Source organism: Colias philodice, chromosome 5 (genome assembly GCF_061535455.1).
Source record: "Colias philodice isolate Cphi_HAF_F1 chromosome 5, ilColPhil1 Martin Lab GWU primary, whole genome shotgun sequence".
NCBI lineage: Eukaryota > Metazoa > Arthropoda > Insecta > Lepidoptera > Pieridae > Colias > Colias philodice.
This window is the reverse complement of record NC_143090.1, coordinates 5,170,741-5,192,441: the sequence shown is the minus strand read 5'-3', so window position 1 is coordinate 5,192,441 and position 21,701 is coordinate 5,170,741. Positions and strand designations below refer to the sequence as shown.

Genomic DNA, 21,701 nt, shown 5'->3' with positions numbered 1-21,701 from the left:
AGGCCATGGGTGGAGAGACAAAATAGTTGCGGAGACAAAATAGTTGCGGAGACAAAGTTGCTCGTGTGCGCTAGCTCTTAGAGCTATTACGCACTGTCGACCAGTCGCCGGCGACTCAGTCGCCGGCGACTGTGATTTACTCCTGGACGACTGACGACTTAGTGCGCAAGCCCCTATTTAAACTATAGTAAGTCACAGTCGCCGGCGACTGAGTCGCCAGCGACTGGTCGACAGTGCGTAATAGCTCTTAGCTATGACCTTGGCACAATGTTTGTATCATAGCAACTATTTCTTGTCTAAACGAGTTATTTGTAAAGAAATTTTAGAAAGTCTGTATTTGCTATGTTGTCTTCAATCATTTTAGTATTGTGTTAGTTGTATTGTGTTTTATAGTGTCCGCTGCGAGTTTTAGATATGGATCAGAATTATACAATAGGAATAGCTCCAAACCCTGGTTGCTTAACTGGGGTGGTGGCGTGCCAATGCGAATTAGGACGTGAAAAACTGCTTACTGCGCCACCATATAAAAGATTGTCTTCCGCAACCGATGATGACACCAAGTCCCGTAATCAAACTGCACCATGTTTTAGAGAGCTTGAACAATACAAGTGCCCCATCAGTCACACTCTGGTCACGTTTAAGTCACCCGTACATCCTAACGAAGTGTTCAGCAAAGTCTTCCCATCGAATACACCCATCAAATATGTAAAACGAAAATTGGCCAAATTAATATCTGTGTCAAACAATAACTTAATATTGACGAAAAATAGAAATGTTTTGAAAGAGACCACTGCTGTATCTGACTTAAAAACCGACGCTCATGGCAACCTAGTAATCGATGTTTTCACAAAGGATTCTGAAGAATTCTCTCTTTCGTCTATACCAAAAGAGTCCTTCGTTCATGAACTACTTCAATCCATTATTCCAAAAAAGAAAACTATGCCATTCATTGCTATTAAATTTCGGGTTCGCAATCAAAATGGAATTTTTACCCGTTCTTACCATTCCATTATAAAAGTTCATGAAATAAAAAAGAATTTAGCTGGTCTTTTTCAAGTTGATGCGGACAATTTGGTTCTATTGCGTGGAGAACAACCGTTGAAAGACCGAATGGCGCTTTTAGACTTGGATTATGATAAATATGGCATTGCTGAGCTAGAGCTTTTAACTAAAGATAATGCGAAATTAAACTTGGAAAAGCTTTACAACGAAATGCCCGTTAATGATGTTTTAACGGTTATAGTTCCCTTTGGAACTACTTTAAAACATATTAACGTTGAAATATTTTCCGAACCTATAAAGAAACCATTCTTGGGGGGATACAAAAATGTTCATACAGGTACATTTTGAATTTGCTCTGAAGTAGGTATAATTAGGTCCCGTAATTTTGATCAGTTCTCTGTCCCATTTTCTAGAAATTTAATCTAAGTAAATAATGAATTGGTGGATATTGTTAAATTTCTTATTTTATAATTTTTAGGCACAATTTATCACCATGCCTACACGCAGACTCCACAGAAGCCCGAAAAATTATTACCAGAAAATAAAACATGCCGCGATACACAAACGGCTGAAATGCGTGAAAAAATTTATGTAAGTATAAATGTATAAAGTCTGTCGAAATCATCACACGGATATATAAAAATAAATTACTTTTTAGGATACAGCGTATAGTCGAGCAACTCAAATGAACACTGTCCACGCCTACATCCCTAATGTGACTGATAAAATCTTAACACCAAAACCCTATGAGACTTATGAGGAAATGGTAGCACGATTGAACCACAACCACTACGCATCAGTTATACAACGAGCTTTTAGACATCACCAATTCAGACAAAAAATTGAAAGATGGCTTAAAGAATGCATGTGAGTACGGTTATTACCCATTAATTACATTAAATTCATAATATAATTGTCAATAAAATAACTACATATACAATAAACGTTTATAACATTTTTTTAGGGAACGCATAGCTAGAATGAAAGAAGAAGAAAGGTTAGAACAGGAAGCTATAGAACGTCGTTTAAAGGGTGACCTTATTACAAAAACATTTCCAAAAACAAGAGAAGACTTTGATCAACTCTATTCAATGGTGAGTTATTCTTTAGGTAACGACTATTTCATAACATTTATTTTCAGTTCCGTTTATTAGTACCTATATTCACAAATAAATCTCGCTTGTTATAATGTTAACATTTAATTTTTTATTGTTCCTACCGCTTAATGTAAAAAAAAATAAGAAAACTACAACCAGCGTCCATTAGGTACTATCAATGTCAATTTCAATTGTAGTATTTAATTTACTATTGAGTGTCTTACGTAGGTACCTTATTATGAATAACTACCTAATCATCATTTTTTTAAGGTCGATCGTTGGAAACATGCAGAAATTTCACGTATATCCCAATTACATTCAAAAGGACCAAAAATAGCAGAATTCACACTTCTTCTTGACAAAGAAGTCGAACTATTACGATGTATTGAAGATTATAGAATTAAAGTGAAAGAAGACAGTAGGAAAATTAAAGAGAAAAAGTTTCTCGAAGAAATATCTAAACCTTTTGCTTGGTATGGACGCGATGGTAAACTTATAACCATGGACACCATAGAAACTCAAAAAGCAAGAAAACTCAAAGAACTATATAACTCATTTCTTCGAGATGATATGCAGACGAATGAGAGAATTGAAATACTCGTCGACTTGAAATTTGCTCTACAAGATTTCCGTCACCATTTAGCTGAAGAAATAATAACCTTACTTGACAGAGAATGCGACTTACTGGTTAGGCGGTGTGATAATCATCAATTAGAATTTTTAAGACGCAGGATCACAGCAAGTCTATTCCAATTAATAAAAACATCTGAACTAAATTCAGGAGTGACAAAATGTAACGATATCAGAGAATTTAGAGAAATCCAAAACGAGAGACTTTACTTCTGTGAAATGTGTCATCAAGTTAAACTTTATAAAGACTTCCCGTTGAACGCGAAAATAAGTGGATTCTTAGTTTGCACGTCTTGCTCCTGGAAGGATGTTAATGAACGTATTTGGGTGGACATGACTCCGTACAAATTCATATTGAGAGCTGTACAACGAGATGAAAGAAGGCGAAGATGTTGGGGGTCTCTAGCATTTGTATTGCAAGAGAAAGATATATTTTTTATTGTGGAAAAATTATGGCATGCGCATTCTGCTATCAGCGAATGTGGGGACTTATCAGAGCTAAGATTGTGTCGATGGCACGTTAACGAAGATTGGTCTCCGTGGAACTGCTTTCTGGTGACGCTACAAGAAATGAAAGCGCACTTAAAACTAGACAATCCCGAAAAAGTTTATGATGAAGAGCTTGTACAAAAAGTCGCAAATAAACATAAGCTGGCCAAAGCCAATTTTGAACAACTAATGACTGTAAATAAAACATTTACAGAAAGTGGAGATTGGCCAGCTATACGTGCTCCAGCTGTAGCTAGAGTAAGTGCGGTAGAAAGGATATAGATCAATTACCATATTAAAATATATATTTTTTGGGAAATGAAAGTTTTCTTTAAATTTCCGTACTTAGTTAAAACATAATTTTACGGTAAAAGCATAAAATAGTGAACATTTTTGAGGTAATGGCAAGTAGTATAGTGGTAGATACCACCAATTCGTAAAATTCATGTAACTAACTGATCACTTACTTAATCAAATCGTTATTTAAAATGATGAGTGGTATTTTGTTCTTATGGGATCCATTTTTATTCTGGAATTATTTACATTAATTCTTTGCTTAAGTAAAAACACTTAAAATATGGTTTCGACGAAAATGTTATACTTACTTAATTATTATATCAAGAGTTATTTGTTTTATTTAAATCAAATAATAGTATTTCGCTTGGTAGATGATACCTCTTAGGGTATTTTCAGCTTCAGTAGGTATAGCAAGACCCAGGGCGGCTAACAAGTCATAAAACTGGCATAAAATAACATTTGTGAAATTTGTACTTCTATATTTCTTTTAAATAAATGATGATTATATAACAAACTAGCTGTGCCCCGCGGTTTTACCCGCAGTGCTCTGCTCCTGTTAGTCTTAGCATTAAGATATATATTATATAGCCTTCCTCGATAAATGGGCTATCTAACACCGAAAGAATTTTTCAAATCGGACCAGATCAGTTCCTGAGATTAGCGCGTTCAAACAAACAAACAAACTCTTTAGCTTAATAATATTAGTAAGTATAGATGTAAATGTAGATACTAGATATATTAATATGTTCTATTTATTTGTAGTTTTTAGATGTGAGGTTATTAAAGGGTAATAGAAACACTTGTTTTATTTGTCCTTCTTTTAATAATAATTACACGTAATACTTTAAAACATAATTACACGTTACATTTACAATAATTTCTCAAGATATCAAACTCTCGACACAGGCTAACAACATAATATAGAAAACATATGTGATATACAAGATATAACGCAACGCGCACATAGCAAAATTCATACAACTATAGTTCAATAAATTACGTAAAATATAATTTAGATATAAGAATAAAACTGTACAACGAATAATCCAGTCTATAAAGTCAATTTATTATAATAAGCCGCGAATTTAGGTACGAAAGTCAGGCTATACTAACACAAATAAAATGACTGCAAGTATGTACGTCTATATAATAAAGCTGTCAACTCTACATAGTGTGTAATATATTGAATTTCACAAAACACAAAACCGACTACTATCGGGAGGCATTCACACAAAATTCCCTTTACATTACTAATTTTAAATAGAATTATTTTACATGTTAAGACTGAGAATTTGATACCCATTTAAACGATAAACTAGAAGCTATTTAATTCAATAAAAAGATTTCCCCAAAATATGTTTTCTTTAAAATTGTACCTAAATAATTTACCCAACACTAGTTTATAATCTGGGACACAGAATCAGAATAGAATATACAAAATATTAAAAGATTATTAAGTAGGGTGCCATCGTGTTATTTACTACTCGTGAAAAAGAAACATTAAAACTATCCTCGAAAATAATTAAAGCTACAAACGTTTATGTAATGAGCAAAATAAATAAAAATAAGAACAATTGTGATGGAGTTAAAAAATAATAGCGTAGAAAATTTGAAATATTATCCAAATCTTATAAAGATTAATTATCCGGATTCAATTTCTTTCAACCCTAAGCTATTCATAAAGGCTATCATTCACTATAACAAACTAGCAACTAACCAATTCAATCTGATGCAATATTCAACAATATACATAAATTATCAAGCAATTATTTCAACCTCAATAAATACTATGTGATTGCTTTGTTCGACAACATATTGCAGGCAGAGAAAGTTTCAAAGTACGGATTTACAACAGATACTACAAGTGAAATGGAAGCGATCAGTCAAATTGTCTACATATTCTTTTCAGAGGTCAACGATAAAAACACCATGTAATTAAAAGTCCGGTCATGATTTGTCCTATTTATTTAAAACGTCTCATGTAATTAACAGTGTTTGTACATTGCGAAAACATTCCGTCTAGTCCGACCAGCGTCACATAATGCTATATTTTCCAATGTGTGTCGATCAGAGTCGATCTATTTAACTAGCTACTTATTTAGTTACAAAGAATTGTGCCTCGTGAGAACAATACTCGATAGATTGTAACTCTCAGTTCTATACAAAAAGTGCATACATATTCACATAACAGAATTCACATCTATTATACACTTATTGACTATCTTTGCACTTTTATACTGCCAGTAAAGGCTTATTAAACTCGGAAATATCTCAATTTCATTAAGACCATAACCCATATCCAACTCAACTATCTAATGCGGATCTATTTACAAAGGCGACAAAGGAATATTACAAAAGATGAGGTACTAAAAACAATGTAACAATTCATTATACGGAAACAAACTCTAACATTACGAATGGCATGTTTTCATGATTTATCTATACATTAAATTGATTTAGATTTTATTTACAAGTCTCCCAATCACACGCACACAATAAAATTTCAAAAACAAAACACATTTAGTACTCAGCGTAAGCTTTGAGCCGTGTACAATAATGCTTCCAATGGAACACACATAACTTTATATTATGTATTTGAGTGAACGCGAGGTATTCAGACCCCCATACACATTTAAAGTATTCTAGTTCATGATCAACAATTTTTGAAGATTCAATTTAAAAATTGTAGATTACAAACTCAGAGCATAGTACTATGGGTACCTAGCCTTTCACATAAAATTATATTGTTGCAAAGAGTATGAAAATAAGAACCAACTTTGAGCATTTTATCAGAAAACTTACTTATTAGACAGTATTCTTACTCATGATTGAATAAATATTAAAAACCAATAAAATCGGGCACTAGCTTACAACAAATATTATCTAATCAAGCAAATTATCGAAATTGATTTACACTTAAAAATTTAAACACATCAAATTGATGCAAATCCACATGCATCAATTCGAAAGCGTTTAAAAAAAATAAACGCCAAAGTGGGTTCCATTTCCATACTTGTCGAGCATTTGCACACGGCTAGTCGCAAATGGTAACCGCCAACCACGGAGAGCAGACAGAGAACGGAGTCACACTATCAACCAAGAAGCTTATATATCTAATACACTGGAGATTGCACTATGACCATTAACTTGTAACAAGAAAATATGACGTTGAATGACGCCTGTATGTTTTTTTATCCCTTTCACACCTAACTTGGCCAAGTTGGTTGGTTGGTTGGTTAGGTGTGAAAGGGATAAAAAAACATACAGGCGTCATTCAACGTCATATTTTTCTTGTTACAATTTAATGGTCATAGTGCAATCTCCAGTGTATTAGATATAAGCTTCTTGGTCACACTATCAACAGTTCCATTTCCACGCTTGTCGAGCACACGTCACACTTCAATGGTAGTCGACCTCCATGGAGGACATCCTGTCGGAGCCGGAGGAATAGTTGGTTCCATAGTTGAGGTTGCTCAGCGACATGTCCTGGGGTACATCGGAGGGTGAGGTCTGGTAGTAGCCCGAGTAGTATGGGGCGGGGGCGGGGGTTGGTGCGGGTGCTTCGCCCTCCTTGTCGCTGTTTTCCATGAACTGAATTATCCGCTGCGTGGATTTCACGTGCGCCACTATTGCCGCTTCCGCCTGGAATGTTAAGTTACGCGTTGTATTGGATAGCTATATCAAGTGGTTTATGTTATAAAATTATAAATATACAGGAGTATGTTGATATTATATATTGTTTTTATTAATTATATTGAAATGCTTAATTTATTCATTGAATTTGCGCCAAGTCGCGTTCTAGCATACATTCCTTACCAATCAGGGTTGCCTGGAAGAGATTGCTTTTAAGCAATAAGGCCGCCTTTTAGTACGTATGTGCCGTGTGTTTTCATTGTATCTTAATTGTAATTATAGTATAGCTTATTTATGTTTGGTATATTATGTACAATAAAGAATAAATAAATATTATCGATTTTTTCACTTCACTTTCAATTAATCAAGCCATAACTTGAGAACGACTATCTTGACTTCATTATTTGTAGATACGTCGGAACTGCTAGTCTATTCACGCAGACGAGATAGCAAATGTTATGTTTACTACATAATATTTACTCTTAATAATATTTAATTATCAGGTATATAGCCTTGTGTGATTTAATGTCAATGAAATATAAAGAAATATAATTTATGAACTAACTTTTCGTATCTAATACTTTTTACATACATAAAATACGTACGTACGTAACGCCCGTAACTTTTGTTGCGGAAGCCTACGTTACACTTGCTTTCCATCTGCTTGATAAGCTCCCAATAAAATAAAAACAAAACATTATCGTTGGCGGTGAGGGAGAGAAACGACGTCCACAGCGCACTCGCTTATCATAAGGCAATGCGTCTGTCCTTCTCTTCTAATAATAATTAAAAATACTACAAACGCTGTTAGTGAGTTACAGGAACGTCGACCACAGCGCACTACTGGTCAGGCAATGCGTCTGCTCATCTGCATTCTAATATCATAAAAATACTTACGCGAGCGGTGAGTAACCGGAATCACATCTATATAATATATAATTGCCTACCATCAGTCAATAAATTTGCTTGTTAATCTTTCAATAGCAATAACCATAAAATGTGAATACTCACGCTGGCGGTGAGCTCGAGGAAGGCGAAGTACTTGCGCAGCGTGGGCAGCAGCGGCGCGAAGGCGGGCAGGCGCGCGCGCACGGGGGAGGCGCCCGCGCCCAGCGCCGCCTGCCCCACCAGCAGCGCCAGGTACGCGCCCACCATCGTGTGCTCCATGTGCGTGCCCGCGCGCGCCAGCACTGCGCACACAAACATGTTACTCGTTACTTAAGAGTATACAGGGTGTAATCGTTAAGTGTGCACAGGCGATTATTCCGAAACTATTGCAGATATCAATAAACTTTAAAATGATATCGAAAGTACTTAACCTAATGAGTAAAATGGCCATAATACATTTTTTAAAATAAAACGAGAAATGCAATTTATCCGGCCATATTTCATGTATTTAATTTAAGATTAACAACTATTCACGATAAAATTATAAATCAATAATCGAATATACTATTAGGTGGATCAAATATAACATTTATTAGTGATATAAATGAATGCAAACAAAACTCACGTTTAGCAACAGTTTCATCAATGTCATCTGGCTGTTTCTTGTTATCACTGTCCTCACCATCCTTTTTGCCATCAAGTATGGCGTCCGTATTTTCTTCCGCTCGCCTATAATATTTTAAGTAAGAATTATGACTTATTCCATGGATACATAATATGTAATGAAATATTTAACGAGTGGATTTGTTGCGCGGCAACGCGTGTCATTCGTTCTATAAGTGAATTCCTTGGAAAACTTCGTACTCTTTGTATGCAGAAATTGAAGTTGATAGTTTATATGATTTATATCAACTTACTTGGCAAGTTCGACCCGTTTATGGAACAAGTCGATAATCAAATCGAGTGCAGACACGCTCCGCGATATGATATCGTTCTCGTTGTCCACACGGATCCGCACGCTGAGCAACCGTTGGGTGTTCACGTCGTTGTTTTGTACTAGATTTATTAGTAACATTAACACCTGGAAGGAGGAAAATAGATATTGAAAAAATGCAAAAAAAAAAGCACTTTACTGTGAAATATTTGAACAATACTTTGCTCCAAAAATCTAGAATCATAATTTACCATATGTTAAAAAATGAAATGAAATGAAATATGTTTATTATGGATACATAAAAGATACAAATAAAACAAGAAACTTAAATCTAACTTAAATATATGTATGCCACAAAAGGCCTGCCACTCAGTGCAATACACTGATTTTCAGTGGTTGCCTTATGGTACGGGAGCCAGGAACAGATTTTATGACCAAGTTCCTCTCAAGCGGTAATTAGTAAAATGCATCAAAGTATAGTATTATGAAGCCTCGTGAACGTCAGCTGGAGCTCGGTTGGGGGGAAGAGCGGTTGTAGCCTCCCACGCACGTAGGAAAAAAAAATACATTCATTCATTTCCTCTCAGCTAAAAATTTGTCAAATTGTAGCTAACCCCATATCTCAACGAAAAAAAAATAATCAGCTGGTTACCGCAACAGCAACCGAGCGCCAGCTGACGTTCACGAGGCTTTATAATACTATACTCTGATGCGTCTGACGAATTATCTCTTGAGAGGAAATAATTAACCAAATTTGCACCTGGCTCCCGTACCATTAGGATGCCTTGCTGACAGTGGATGTATTTTTTGTTAGGTACTATCATTTTATTTTTCTAGACTTTTGTATAAAAATCTAAACATGACATGTCACTGAGTATTTTATCTTCAATATTTTTTATTAATTTACACTAACTTTATATTCATGAACTTAAAAGTTTTCATTTGAAATACAATGATTTGTAAATTGTTATATATACATAAATTCATGTTATCATCGATTATTAATTTTTACTTACACAGACAGAGAAGTCAAAGTTATTTGAGTCTGGAATGAAGTTGTCCTGATTGTTCAACATTATCAAGCACATCTCCATGACTGATGGTTGTTCACCAACCACCTGAGCTCCAATCGATGATGCTGTAATCATAGTGATATATTTTTATAACCTAGATTCTATAGACAATTGTTAAAATGATTAACGATAATTGCATGTGCGTAAACGATAGTGTGTGTTTGTAAACTATTAGATTTTTCACAAAGAAACTAGATTTAATCTGTATCGAATTTATCATTAACTGTGTCACGCACAACATAATTTGCAAAGAAGTCTCAAGTCTAGAAAAACTAGGTAAATCTAACTTATTATCAGCATGATACCCAAATTTAACTGCGTACCATATAATGATGTTGCAAAATGATCATTTCTCACATAAAATTAAGATATATAATATATGTATGGTATTAATACTATGTGCGAAATTACAACAACAAGTTCGATTTTAACATACTTATACTTACATCATAATGCAAACATAATATAAGCTTTTTAATCTAGACAAGCGAACTGTTTACTTTTCTTTAAATCACTATGTATAAATAGTTAAATACACATTTAATGAGGAGAGATTATTTTTTTACGTACTACAGGTAAACTTTAGACCACGACCTTGCCTGGTGCTAAGCAACGAGTGAACTAACATGGAGCGCGATCCCCTAGAATTGTTTTACATTGATTACCTAGAATATGCAATAGTATTTTTTTTTAATAGTAACCCTAGCAATAGGGCAGGCGACTCACATGGTGGTAGATGATAGACGCCGCTCATGACGATCACAACGTTGGGAACACTGCGATCATATTGCCGGCTTTAAGCATTGAGATAATATTACTACGTATGGAGGAGACACCACGAACAAAATCTGTGCGCCATTTTTTTGCTCTAACTAAGTTTTAAAAATTATTATAGATAATAATTTTTAAATACCGGTAAATACCTAACTAGAGTTAGGTATTTACCGATGAAGTGATGTAGGCGGTGTCGTCTCCATATGTACATCTCAATGGCTTTAAGGTGGATGTTGGTGTTTAGGAAGTTGTAGGCCCTTTGCTTGAAGGTTCCCATGTGGTAATATTGTAGTGGTGTACTCACCGTTGGGGGCGAAGGAGTGCGACAGGTTGACGAGCACCTTGACGGCGGGCAGCGCCGCGTCGAGCAGCGCGCGGCGCAGCGGGCGGTGCGCGCGCGCCTCGCCCACGCAGCGCCGCAGCAGCGCCGCCAGCGTGCCCGCCGCGCCCAGCCCGCCGCACACTGTAGTGGTGTACTCACCGTTGGGGGCGAAGGAGTGCGACAGGTTGACGAGCACCTTGACGGCGGGCAGCGCCGCGTCGAGCAGCGCGCGGCGCAGCGGGCGGTGCGCGCGCGCCTCGCCCACGCAGCGCCGCAGCAGCGCCGCCAGCGTGCCCGCCGCGCCCAGCCCGCCGCACACTGTAGTGGTGTACTCACCGTTGGGGGCGAAGGAGTGCGACAGGTTGACGAGCACCTTGACGGCGGGCAGCGCCGCGTCGAGCAGCGCGCGGCGCAGCGGGCGGTGCGCGCGCGCCTCGCCCACGCAGCGCCGCAGCAGCGCCGCCAGCGTGCCCGCCGCGCCCAGCCCGCCGCACACTGTAGTGGTGTACTCACCGTTGGGGGCGAAGGAGTGCGACAGGTTGACGAGCACCTTGACGGCGGGCAGCGCCGCGTCGAGCAGCGCGCGGCGCAGCGGGCGGTGCGCGCGCGCCTCGCCCACGCAGCGCCGCAGCAGCGCCGCCAGCGTGCCCGCCGCGCCCAGCCCGCCGCACACTGTAGTGGTGTACTCACCGTTGGGGGCGAAGGAGTGCGACAGGTTGACGAGCACCTTGACGGCGGGCAGCGCCGCGTCGAGCAGCGCGCGGCGCAGCGGGCGGTGCGCGCGCGCCTCGCCCACGCAGCGCCGCAGCAGCGCCGCCAGCGTGCCCGCCGCGCCCAGCCCGCCGCACACTGTAGTGGTGTACTCACCGTTGGGGGCGAAGGAGTGCGACAGGTTGACGAGCACCTTGACGGCGGGCAGCGCCGCGTCGAGCAGCGCGCGGCGCAGCGGGCGGTGCGCGCGCGCCTCGCCCACGCAGCGCCGCAGCAGCGCCGCCAGCGTGCCCGCCGCGCCCAGCCCGCCGCACACTGTAGTGGTGTACTCACCGTTGGGGGCGAAGGAGTGCGACAGGTTGACGAGCACCTTGACGGCGGGCAGCGCCGCGTCGAGCAGCGCGCGGCGCAGCGGGCGGTGCGCGCGCGCCTCGCCCACGCAGCGCCGCAGCAGCGCCGCCAGCGTGCCCGCCGCGCCCAGCCCGCCGCACACTGTAGTGGTGTACTCACCGTTGGGGGCGAAGGAGTGCGACAGGTTGACGAGCACCTTGACGGCGGGCAGCGCCGCGTCGAGCAGCGCGCGGCGCAGCGGGCGGTGCGCGCGCGCCTCGCCCACGCAGCGCCGCAGCAGCGCCGCCAGCGTGCCCGCCGCGCCCAGCCCGCCGCACACTGTAGTGGTGTACTCACCGTTGGGGGCGAAGGAGTGCGACAGGTTGACGAGCACCTTGACGGCGGGCAGCGCCGCGTCGAGCAGCGCGCGGCGCAGCGGGCGGTGCGCGCGCGCCTCGCCCACGCAGCGCCGCAGCAGCGCCGCCAGCGTGCCCGCCGCGCCCAGCCCGCCGCACACTGTAGTGGTGTACTCACCGTTGGGGGCGAAGGAGTGCGACAGGTTGACGAGCACCTTGACGGCGGGCAGCGCCGCGTCGAGCAGCGCGCGGCGCAGCGGGCGGTGCGCGCGCGCCTCGCCCACGCAGCGCCGCAGCAGCGCCGCCAGCGTGCCCGCCGCGCCCAGCCCGCCGCACACTGTAGTGGTGTACTCACCGTTGGGGGCGAAGGAGTGCGACAGGTTGACGAGCACCTTGACGGCGGGCAGCGCCGCGTCGAGCAGCGCGCGGCGCAGCGGGCGGTGCGCGCGCGCCTCGCCCACGCAGCGCCGCAGCAGCGCCGCCAGCGTGCCCGCCGCGCCCAGCCCGCCGCACACTGTAGTGGTGTACTCACCGTTGGGGGCGAAGGAGTGCGACAGGTTGACGAGCACCTTGACGGCGGGCAGCGCCGCGTCGAGCAGCGCGCGGCGCAGCGGGCGGTGCGCGCGCGCCTCGCCCACGCAGCGCCGCAGCAGCGCCGCCAGCGTGCCCGCCGCGCCCAGCCCGCCGCACACCAGGTGCTGCTGGTTCGCCTCGTTCATCTGCGTCACCTGTACATACACACATTGCGTAAACTTCTACTGTCTGTCATATGCAATTCGCACACATGCAAAACTTTATTATACAGTGTGGAAATTTTCTATGGGCCCTAGACGGAAAGTATTTGAAATACTTTCCCTCTAGGGCCCTAAGCTCTAAGAAACGTTCCTTTATTTTGAAAAAGAAATCGAACTGCATTCAAAGATTTTCGAAAATTCACTTGCTTTGACTGGGAATAAAACCAACTAAAAATTAAAAAACATAAAATTTGTTATTTCATTCTTACAACTGGTTGTTAACTTGACAGATGGTCGATAACTTTAGATTTCGGTTTATTGAATGCAGTTCTATTTCTTTTTCAAAATAAAGGAATGTTTCCTTTCAGCAAAATTTGCTATCTCCAGTATTTCAAGCACTTTTCCTCCAGGGCCCATCGAAAATTTCTACACCGTATAGTGCGTGGGATGTTATGAAAATAACACTGTTGAATTATTAATCAACTAGCGGTCCGCCCCGGCTTCGCCCGTGGTATATATTTCGCAATAAAAGGTAGCCTATGTTCTTTCTCAGGGTCTAAAGAATATCTGTGCCAAATTTCATCAAAATCGGTCCAGTAGTTTATGCGTGAAAACCATACATACATACAAACCTTTCCTCTTTATAATATTAGTATAGAAGTATAGAAATAGTCAATACCGCGCCCAGGAACTTGCTTTCACTTCGTATTATAGACTGTGGAATATTATGGAGAGCAGAGTTGTTTGTAGGAGTGCTATAAAATTCTGTTATACTATAACTAGTTAAACAAATATGTGAATGGTTTTAACTTTTGATGGTGAATAAATATACAAATATAAGATTTTCTTGTTCCTGTTGAATTGGTTTTCCTAATTGCTATCAATATAATTGATAGCAATTAATCCTCCACCTGTATATTGTCAATGTTCAAGTTTTTCGTATAAGATTAAAAACAACTCACGTTCTCCAAAACCCGCATGCACCGATCAGCCTTCCTCAATATATCGAGGTGCGTGTTGGTCCACGTGGCGGCCGGCGCCTGCAGCTTCTCGGCGCAGTCCTGTATAGTGCGCACAATGTGGTCCACGCCACCTAAGTTGCGGAGTTCTTCCTTGAACCACTCGCCGGCGCGTTTCGACGTCAGAGACAATAGTGTCTCCATGGCTAAATGCCCCACCTGTACAAAGAGAATAGTATGTAGAAAAAGTCTATAATAGATATAAGTTTAATTTGATCTATATTCATGGAGAAAAGCTCGATTGTTAAGATACTTATAAAATTTTATGAGTAATAAAAATAAATTAAAAATTGAATCACTTACAGTAATATTATCCAAATCTAAATGCTTAGCTTTTCCTTGATTTTTGATCTCGGCACATAGTTCCCGAACTCTCTCTTGTGTCTTAGCAAGTTGTGCTGATGTCAAACCGCAGTCATCCAGAGCATTCCTAACACATTAAACATTTAACATATACAAGTACTTATTTGGTAATTCTTCAATTCGTATAAAATATTTTCATAGAGAATCACATGATTTAAACAAAATAATTATCTTAGTGTGCTTACTTATGAGAAGCATCAGACTCCAGTAAATTCAACATAAGTTCCAGTGATTCACGATCCAAGTCCATATTGAGACGATCTTGGGATAGTACAAACATAACTGTTGCTGTACACAGCCCCAAGCTCTGAAACACATTCAATGAATGATAAACAAGTTTGTTTTTAATCAATACCTATACTTAAAAAATTAATTAAATGTGACTAGAGCAAAGATAAACTTAATTTAAAAAATATATCTATTGACAATGTAGCACAATATGCAATTACAAAATAATACAAGTATCAAAATTTTAACAAAGTATGCATAATATGAAAACTATATAAAACTGCCTGAAATAATACAATTTCAATTTAAAATTTTAATCAAAAGAACAAAATCTATACCTGATCATTAGTAGCATCATGTAGAGCACTGAAGAACTTCTGCACGGTGCCGTGCGCTCGCAGGTGCATGCGGAACGCGGGCGCCGTACATTTACTGGCCAGCGTGATGGCGGACAGGCAACGTGTCGACATTGGATTGTTGTCCTGTTTGTAGTGAAACAAAATTATATATTACTCATCATAATAATATGTTCTCTAAATAAGAATGTCTTGTAAGGTGTGATTTCACATAAAGTAATTGATTAAATTATTTTTATTTAATTTGGCAGGTTACAAACAATATACTTAAGTTTTTGGACAAGACTCTACCTAGTCTCAAACTAAACAAGATTAGTATTTTGGAATTCTTTAGATAGTACATTATAATAAGTAAGGATACAGCATAACTAATAAATACGACATATAAACCAGTGCTGACAAGTTGATTACCTGTAAAGCATCTAGAAGATATTCAACATCATCATTAAATTCTTGGAATTCACCTATCTCTTGGATTTGATGAGCTTTCTTCACATTCCTCACAACAGTGTAATACTGAAACATACAAGTATTAAATATCAGTAAATGTATAAGAATTACTTCACATACACAATTATATTTCTTTAGTTTTCTCTAGTACCTCCTTAGCTTCCTTAGCACATCTGACACTGGTATAAGGTTTAACAGGTTCATTACATATTGGGTCATCTATAATTGGATCAGCTGCCCTGTAGCGAGTAACTCTGGTAAGTTCTTCAGATACTTGACTGGCTGGATTCTGGACTTCAGTTGTTTCTGGTTGCTCAGGTCTTGGAGTCTCATTACCCTTCTGAAGATTTTATACGTAAATTTAAAAGTTATGATCTATCACAAAGAAAAATAAGGAATACAAAGCATGCTCTTTATTATCCTAAACATAACAGAGTATAGTAAAAGAACATGTTTGCAAAAAAATACATTTATGAAAAACATGGCTATCACACTTATTATGAATGGATATACATAAACAAAAAAAAATGTTTATCAACAATAAAAAAAATCTATGCAACATGAAAGTTTAAACATTTCTGATAAATAGTAATTTTATTATTATATTGTGTTATTGATATGAACAAAATAGTAAACATTGTTAACTACTAAAAAAAGTATTACATTATGTGCACTAGTGTTTCTCTTATAGGAAATATATATTTTTTTTAAAGTAAAATGCAACCTGATCCTTTTTCTATTGACTGATGATTTTTAATTTCCTGATTCTTAAAAGAGACATTTACTAGGAATTATTGCGAGTTTACTTCATTATTAAACTTTAATTGATGTTAGTTATCCAGATTATTTAGATTAATTAAGGTCAATGCAATTTTCTTTATATTTAAAGTCCCATTTAACCTTATATTCTGACAAACTGATTGATAGATACATTATTGATTTTAAAGTTGCCTCTTTATTGTCTTCATATTTACATCAATGAATAATGTACAGTTTCCTGGCACTCTTAAAACTCCATAGAGCTGAATAAGTTTTAGAGACAACTGTAGTCTGTAAGTGAATGTTTAAGTGAAAATTTTCAAACATTACTAAGCATAATATAATGCTGTCTGTATACAAGATTTATCCAATCAGAAAAAAGTAAGTACCCTATCTAGCCTTACTTCCCAATTTGACTAAATTCAAGTCACAACATAATAAGTACATAACAATGTGTTCAAGAGGCATGAACATATATTACATTCAATTATTTTATTTTAATATCTTCATTAAAACAATATTATATATGAATATTTGTCTTTGTCTTTTCTAAAAAACTTAAGTATGATATGAACAATTGATTAGGTTATTAAAACACTAAATATAGAATTGCGCCGTTCAAACAATGTACATGTCAAAAGTTTACTTATATCAGTGCAAATATATTAGGATTTAAACAATGTAATGTCTCATTTTTTATTAGGTATTTTATTAATTACTGAAGTTATAGCCACATTCAATCATAAAGAAAGTAATACAATAACCTTCACCATACACACATACAACTATTGTTTTTAGAGTAAATTTTAATGCAATTTTTATCAATTTTGAATCAGTGTAATAACATTGCATATAAAAACATGGATACTGATTAATTGCTCAATAGGAATAGTTTATTTCTTAATAATTCATTATGGTTGCTTCATTTCTTTTTTATCAGAAACTGATAATAATCAATAAGTTATCTTCCAAGATTTGTAATCCAGAAAACTTTATTGCTCTTTTTATCATAACTTTAGAATATTTATTATACCTGGAAAGTTTTTGCATATAATCTAGAGAAGTATAGAAATATTATGTACAAGATAAATACTTACATCATTTGCCCATTCATGTTTATAAAGATGTCGTCTTTTACGAGCAGGCAGTGGAGAAGGATTATCATTACCCAAAGATTTGCTTTTGAATATAGAACCCTTTTTCTTTGTGATTACTAATTTAACACTTGGTTTCTCTTCATTATGATCTTCAGAGTGAGGTGACTTAAACAGATCTTGAGATTGCTTCTGCACTTCTTCTTCTGATAGTTCATTGGGACAACTATTATATGCAGAGTCTGTAGATTGAATCTGTGTCTGGCTTTGCACTTCTGTAGCTTCCTGTTGTTTGACTTCTGTTGGTTGTAGCTCAGAATTTAATTCTTCATTAGTTTCATTCACTTTATTAACAGTATCAATCATTTCATTTGTATCAGGGCTTGAGTGCTTATTATGGCCATGCTTATTTTTCTTGTTCTTATTTATTTTTAACTTAGGTATACTTTCAGTTTTATCTGAGCCTGCTAAAATATTAATCAATTCATTTTGTTCGATGGGAGATTCAGATTCTTTTTCTAGTTCTAGAGGAACATCTTGCAATTTGCTAGGTATTGGGTCAAGTTGTCCTTCTTGTTTTTTTCTTGTCTTTCTACACTCTCTTTTAACTTCATTTACTGTCTTTGCTCCATGTTTATTAGATATTCCAGCTGCTACATACACCTCATCATCATTTTCACTATAATTGATGTTGGGTCTATTTCGTCGAGATCTACCTGATACCACTTCAGGTGGTTTTGGCTCAGGAAGAGGTTCATTTGTGTCGTCTGGGGTAGAATCAAATTTAGCCAATTGGGATTCTATAATGTCTATCTGCTTAATTTTGTTCGAATTCTTTTCTGGTATTGGTTCATGTGCTGGAGAAGCAAGTGTTTTATAAAGTTCATAAGCATCTGAACCAGGTTGTGGAGAGCTAGGTTTCTTTAGAGGTTCATCATCTGAAGACACCTTGTGATGCTTTTTGTGAGATTTGTGACCATCTTTCTTCTCTTTTTTCTTTTCTTTCTTACCTTCTTGATTGAAACCAGAACATTTTATGGTAATTTTAAGTCCTTCATGTTTAGGTGAACATATAGCATCCACGGAAGGACTCTTCTTATGGTCTAACCCTAAATCGGAATGATTATCCATAGATGAATGCCGGTCTGATCCAGGGGAGGTGAAACCTTCATTGGAATCTGTACTGACAATTCTAGATGTTCCTTTGGATATACGAAGTACAATTGGTGGTGGTTTACGCTCTTCATTACTTTCCTTACTGGTTGATGGGCTTGCTACCTCGCTTTTAACTGGAGATGGGCTAAGAATAGCCTTTGGTGATGCACTGGCTACTAGTGGACTAGCCTTTGGAGTTGAAACCTTGGGCTGTAATGGCTCATATCTTGTAAATTCAGGTATGGGACTGTTGCTTCCATCCTCTGCATAATTAATCACTTTATCACGATTTCTAACTAAGTAACGCTTGTTCGGTGGTTGTGAATTTTCTGCTGTAGGATCCTCTTTTTTCGCTGCTTTAGTAGCAACTGCATTCTTTTTACCTCGAGATTTTTCAGAATTACGTCTTGGTAGTTCAGGTGATGATGAATCTCTATTGTATCTGCTTCGCTTAGTTGTCTTTTTCTCTTTAGTAGTGTGTTCAGGAGAAAGTGGTGCAGGATGAACTGGAGGAGCATATGTAATTTGAGGTACTGGAGGATACAATTCAGTGTTACGTGACTTGAAAAATTTCTTGGGTTTTGGAGGTGGCTGTTCTGATTCAACAGCAGGTACTGTCAGTGGGCTATTTTGGTCTTGAACTGGTTTCTTGTGAACATTACTTTGGTAGGCTGAAATAAGATTTCAATGGGTATCATAGCTCTGTTAGATCACTGCATATTTGAAGAGGAAAACAATGATATTTAAAAACCAATAAGAATATTTTAATGGCAAGATTTATAGCTTAAAACGAATAGGTTAAATACTTTATTAAAGAATTAAAATAACTTCAATCGTAAAAGCAAATATAAAATGTTTACCGTAAGGGGCGCTTCTAATGGAAGTAAAGCTTGTGATTCCCCACTTGCCCACGGTACCCGCGGACCGGGCAGCTGTGGGACAGTTACTGTTTTCTCTAAATAGGGCACTATCGAGCGGCACGGCCACGCTGCCGCTTCGGCCTCTGCCCCAACGCGACATTCTGATAATTTCATCAAAAACGATTACACTTGCGCCGTCTTGACCAACTACACTTTAAATGTCAAAATAATATGTAACTCATATTGTTTTTCTATAAGCACAAACGATAAGAAATAACAGTTATTTGTTGTTCAGTGTTCACGCACTTAATCCACTTTGACTTTCTCCTATAGAAAGGAAAACAGAAACCATAAAGATAACACACCCGCCATTTTTACAAGAGCTGTACCTAAGTACTTTCCTCAGGGACGCATTCGAATTTACTTTGAATTATTACAAGTCTCTATTGAGCCGCGTCTCTAAATATCACAAATTTAGATTAAATGTACTTATTTTCCTTGCACTTTGAGGTAGTTAAGAAAGATTAGAAATTGCATTAAAAATGACAAACAAGACACAAACTGCGATGTTGCTTAGCGATGTTGTCATCTCTCACCAGCAGCGCCATATTGGTAAAGCAAAACAAGGTGAATTTTTCAACCAATCAGAATTCGAGTTTCATACTATGATCCATAAACTATGCCACTATTTTTAATCTTAATTCATCTCTATGGTTTTGTTTTATTATTCTATTGCAGCCATAGGTACTAGAGTCCGCAACACGCCACTAATGGAGACCCACGGCGAACGTGTGAACTAAATTTGACAGGTTGAAGAGCTTTGTTCAATTTTAATAATACAATAATCCACGTATAGTTTGTTGTTTACGATGCCAAAAGTATTGGAAAGTGCGGCTCGAGAGGTGATTTTCAAAGTGAAGTTATTTTGTGAAGCGGAAAAGAAAAATAAAGATGTTCTGATCCCAATAATGAATGTTACGGCTCGAGTGGCCGCCATGACCGGTAAATATTAAGGTTGCCATACAATAGTATTTAGTTTTACCCGTGCGTTGTATTGTTGAGATAATAATATAATAATAAGTAGTATTAACGGGGAGAATCAACTTTGCCCGTTTACAAATATATTTTTTCAATAAACAATTTAATTTCACCTGTGCAGCATAATAATAATCGAAGTACTTAAATGGCACGCGTATCTTCTGGAATATTTCAAATTCTTCATAATATTTTACTCCAGTTAGAAGCCGTATTATATAATATTATTAATAAAAAGGTTCCAGTATCTCTTTTACCAAAAAAGATATGTATTTTTTTAGGTGTGTCTAAACAAATTGTGTCTAAGATTATAAAAGAAGACAACATAGTAACCAAAAGATCCAGTAAAATTGAGTCTCACGGGAAGAGTCAACCACATGCAAAAAAAAAAGTTGCAAAAAAGATACGAAAAAAAAAGGTAGTAGACAAAGATATTGCACAAAGCGCAGAAGAAGTAATAACATTGCCCGAAGCTGCTTATGAAATAATTATTCCAGCAGAATCGAGTAGGCAAAGCTTAGACGAACAGTGTCAGGAAGGTACGTTTGAGACTATAAATTCTACGGAAAACGGCAGAGATACAGTTTCCGACCCTTCAAACATCGATAATGATAAAAAAATTACAGTTACTAGAGCATTAAGTGATCATAATTACTTATAAGTAATAAAATTTTGTAAATTGTTTGATGATAATGTTAATACATAAAATAAAATAGTTTTTTTTTATTATATTTCGTTATTAATTTATATTCATAATTATTGAAATAAAAATAGTTTTCGTAAATATGCTTGTCACTCCCGGGAAAAGCGGCGTAATTTCATTGCATCGATAGTTAGAGCTAATTACAAGTATGAAATCTTTCAAACAAACTTTATAATTGAAAACAACATAAAACTGCCATTTTTATTTATTATTATTATTATATAAAGTAGGAGAAAGAACCGAGCCTTGGGGTACTCCGGCATGGCAGCTGTGTAGAGCAGATCTTGCTTCTCCTTGTTTCACACGAAACATTCTCTCTCTAAGGTATGAGGCCAGTAAGGGATAGAAAGAATGTGGAAGATGTTTTTTAATCTTGTACAGTAATCCTTTATGCCATACACGATCAAAT

At 38.3% G+C, this 21,701-nt stretch overlaps 3 protein-coding genes across 3 annotated transcripts; 2 read left to right on the top strand and 1 right to left on the bottom strand.

Annotated features, from left to right (window-relative positions):
• Window positions 1-405: 405 nt before the first annotated feature.
• LOC149488414 (IQ motif and ubiquitin-like domain-containing protein) lies at window positions 406-3,500 on the top strand. Its single transcript, XM_089695231.1, has 5 exons — window positions 406-1,339; window positions 1,481-1,593; window positions 1,661-1,869; window positions 1,967-2,096; window positions 2,370-3,500. Exons 1-5 carry the CDS (start codon window positions 415-417, stop codon window positions 3,498-3,500), a joined length of 2,508 nt encoding a protein of 835 aa, XP_089551357.1. The 5' UTR covers window positions 406-414.
• An 824-nt stretch (window positions 3,501-4,324) lies between these two features.
• On the bottom strand, window positions 4,325-20,121 carry wapl (cohesin release factor wings apart-like). The gene is given in 14 exon segments (XM_089695538.1): window positions 4,325-7,157; window positions 8,160-8,338; window positions 8,662-8,765; window positions 8,954-9,117; window positions 9,987-10,137; window positions 13,065-13,264; window positions 14,233-14,448; window positions 14,593-14,719; window positions 14,838-14,959; window positions 15,219-15,362; window positions 15,648-15,752; window positions 15,838-16,026; window positions 17,543-19,365; window positions 19,555-20,121. Coding segments are annotated over 14 exon segments (3,927 nt in total). The 5' UTR covers window positions 19,715-20,121; the 3' UTR covers window positions 4,325-6,914.
• Window positions 20,122-20,314: 193 nt separating this feature from the next.
• Window positions 20,315-21,252, top strand: LOC149488412 (uncharacterized). The gene is made up of 2 exons (XM_089695230.1): window positions 20,315-20,556; window positions 20,871-21,252. Exons 1-2 carry the CDS (start codon window positions 20,424-20,426, stop codon window positions 21,248-21,250), a joined length of 513 nt encoding a protein of 170 aa, XP_089551356.1. The 5' UTR covers window positions 20,315-20,423; the 3' UTR covers window positions 21,251-21,252.
• Window positions 21,253-21,701: the final 449 nt, after the last annotated feature.

Excerpts from the sequence above, each read along its gene's own strand:
- LOC149488414 (XM_089695231.1), top strand. The coding sequence starts at position 415 with ATGGATCAGAATTATACAATAGGAATAGCTCCAAACCCTGGTTGCTTA. Across the intron at positions 1,870-1,966 it reads AGATGGCTTAAAGAATGCAT|GGAACGCATAGCTAGAATGA; the intron begins GTGAGTACGGTT and ends ACATTTTTTTAG. Across the intron at positions 2,097-2,369 it reads TTGATCAACTCTATTCAATG|GTCGATCGTTGGAAACATGC; the intron begins GTGAGTTATTCT and ends CATTTTTTTAAG.
- LOC149488412 (XM_089695230.1), top strand. The coding sequence starts at position 20,424 with ATGCCAAAAGTATTGGAAAGTGCGGCTCGAGAGGTGATTTTCAAAGTG. Across the intron at positions 20,557-20,870 it reads TCGAGTGGCCGCCATGACCG|GTGTGTCTAAACAAATTGTG; the intron begins GTAAATATTAAG and ends GTATTTTTTTAG.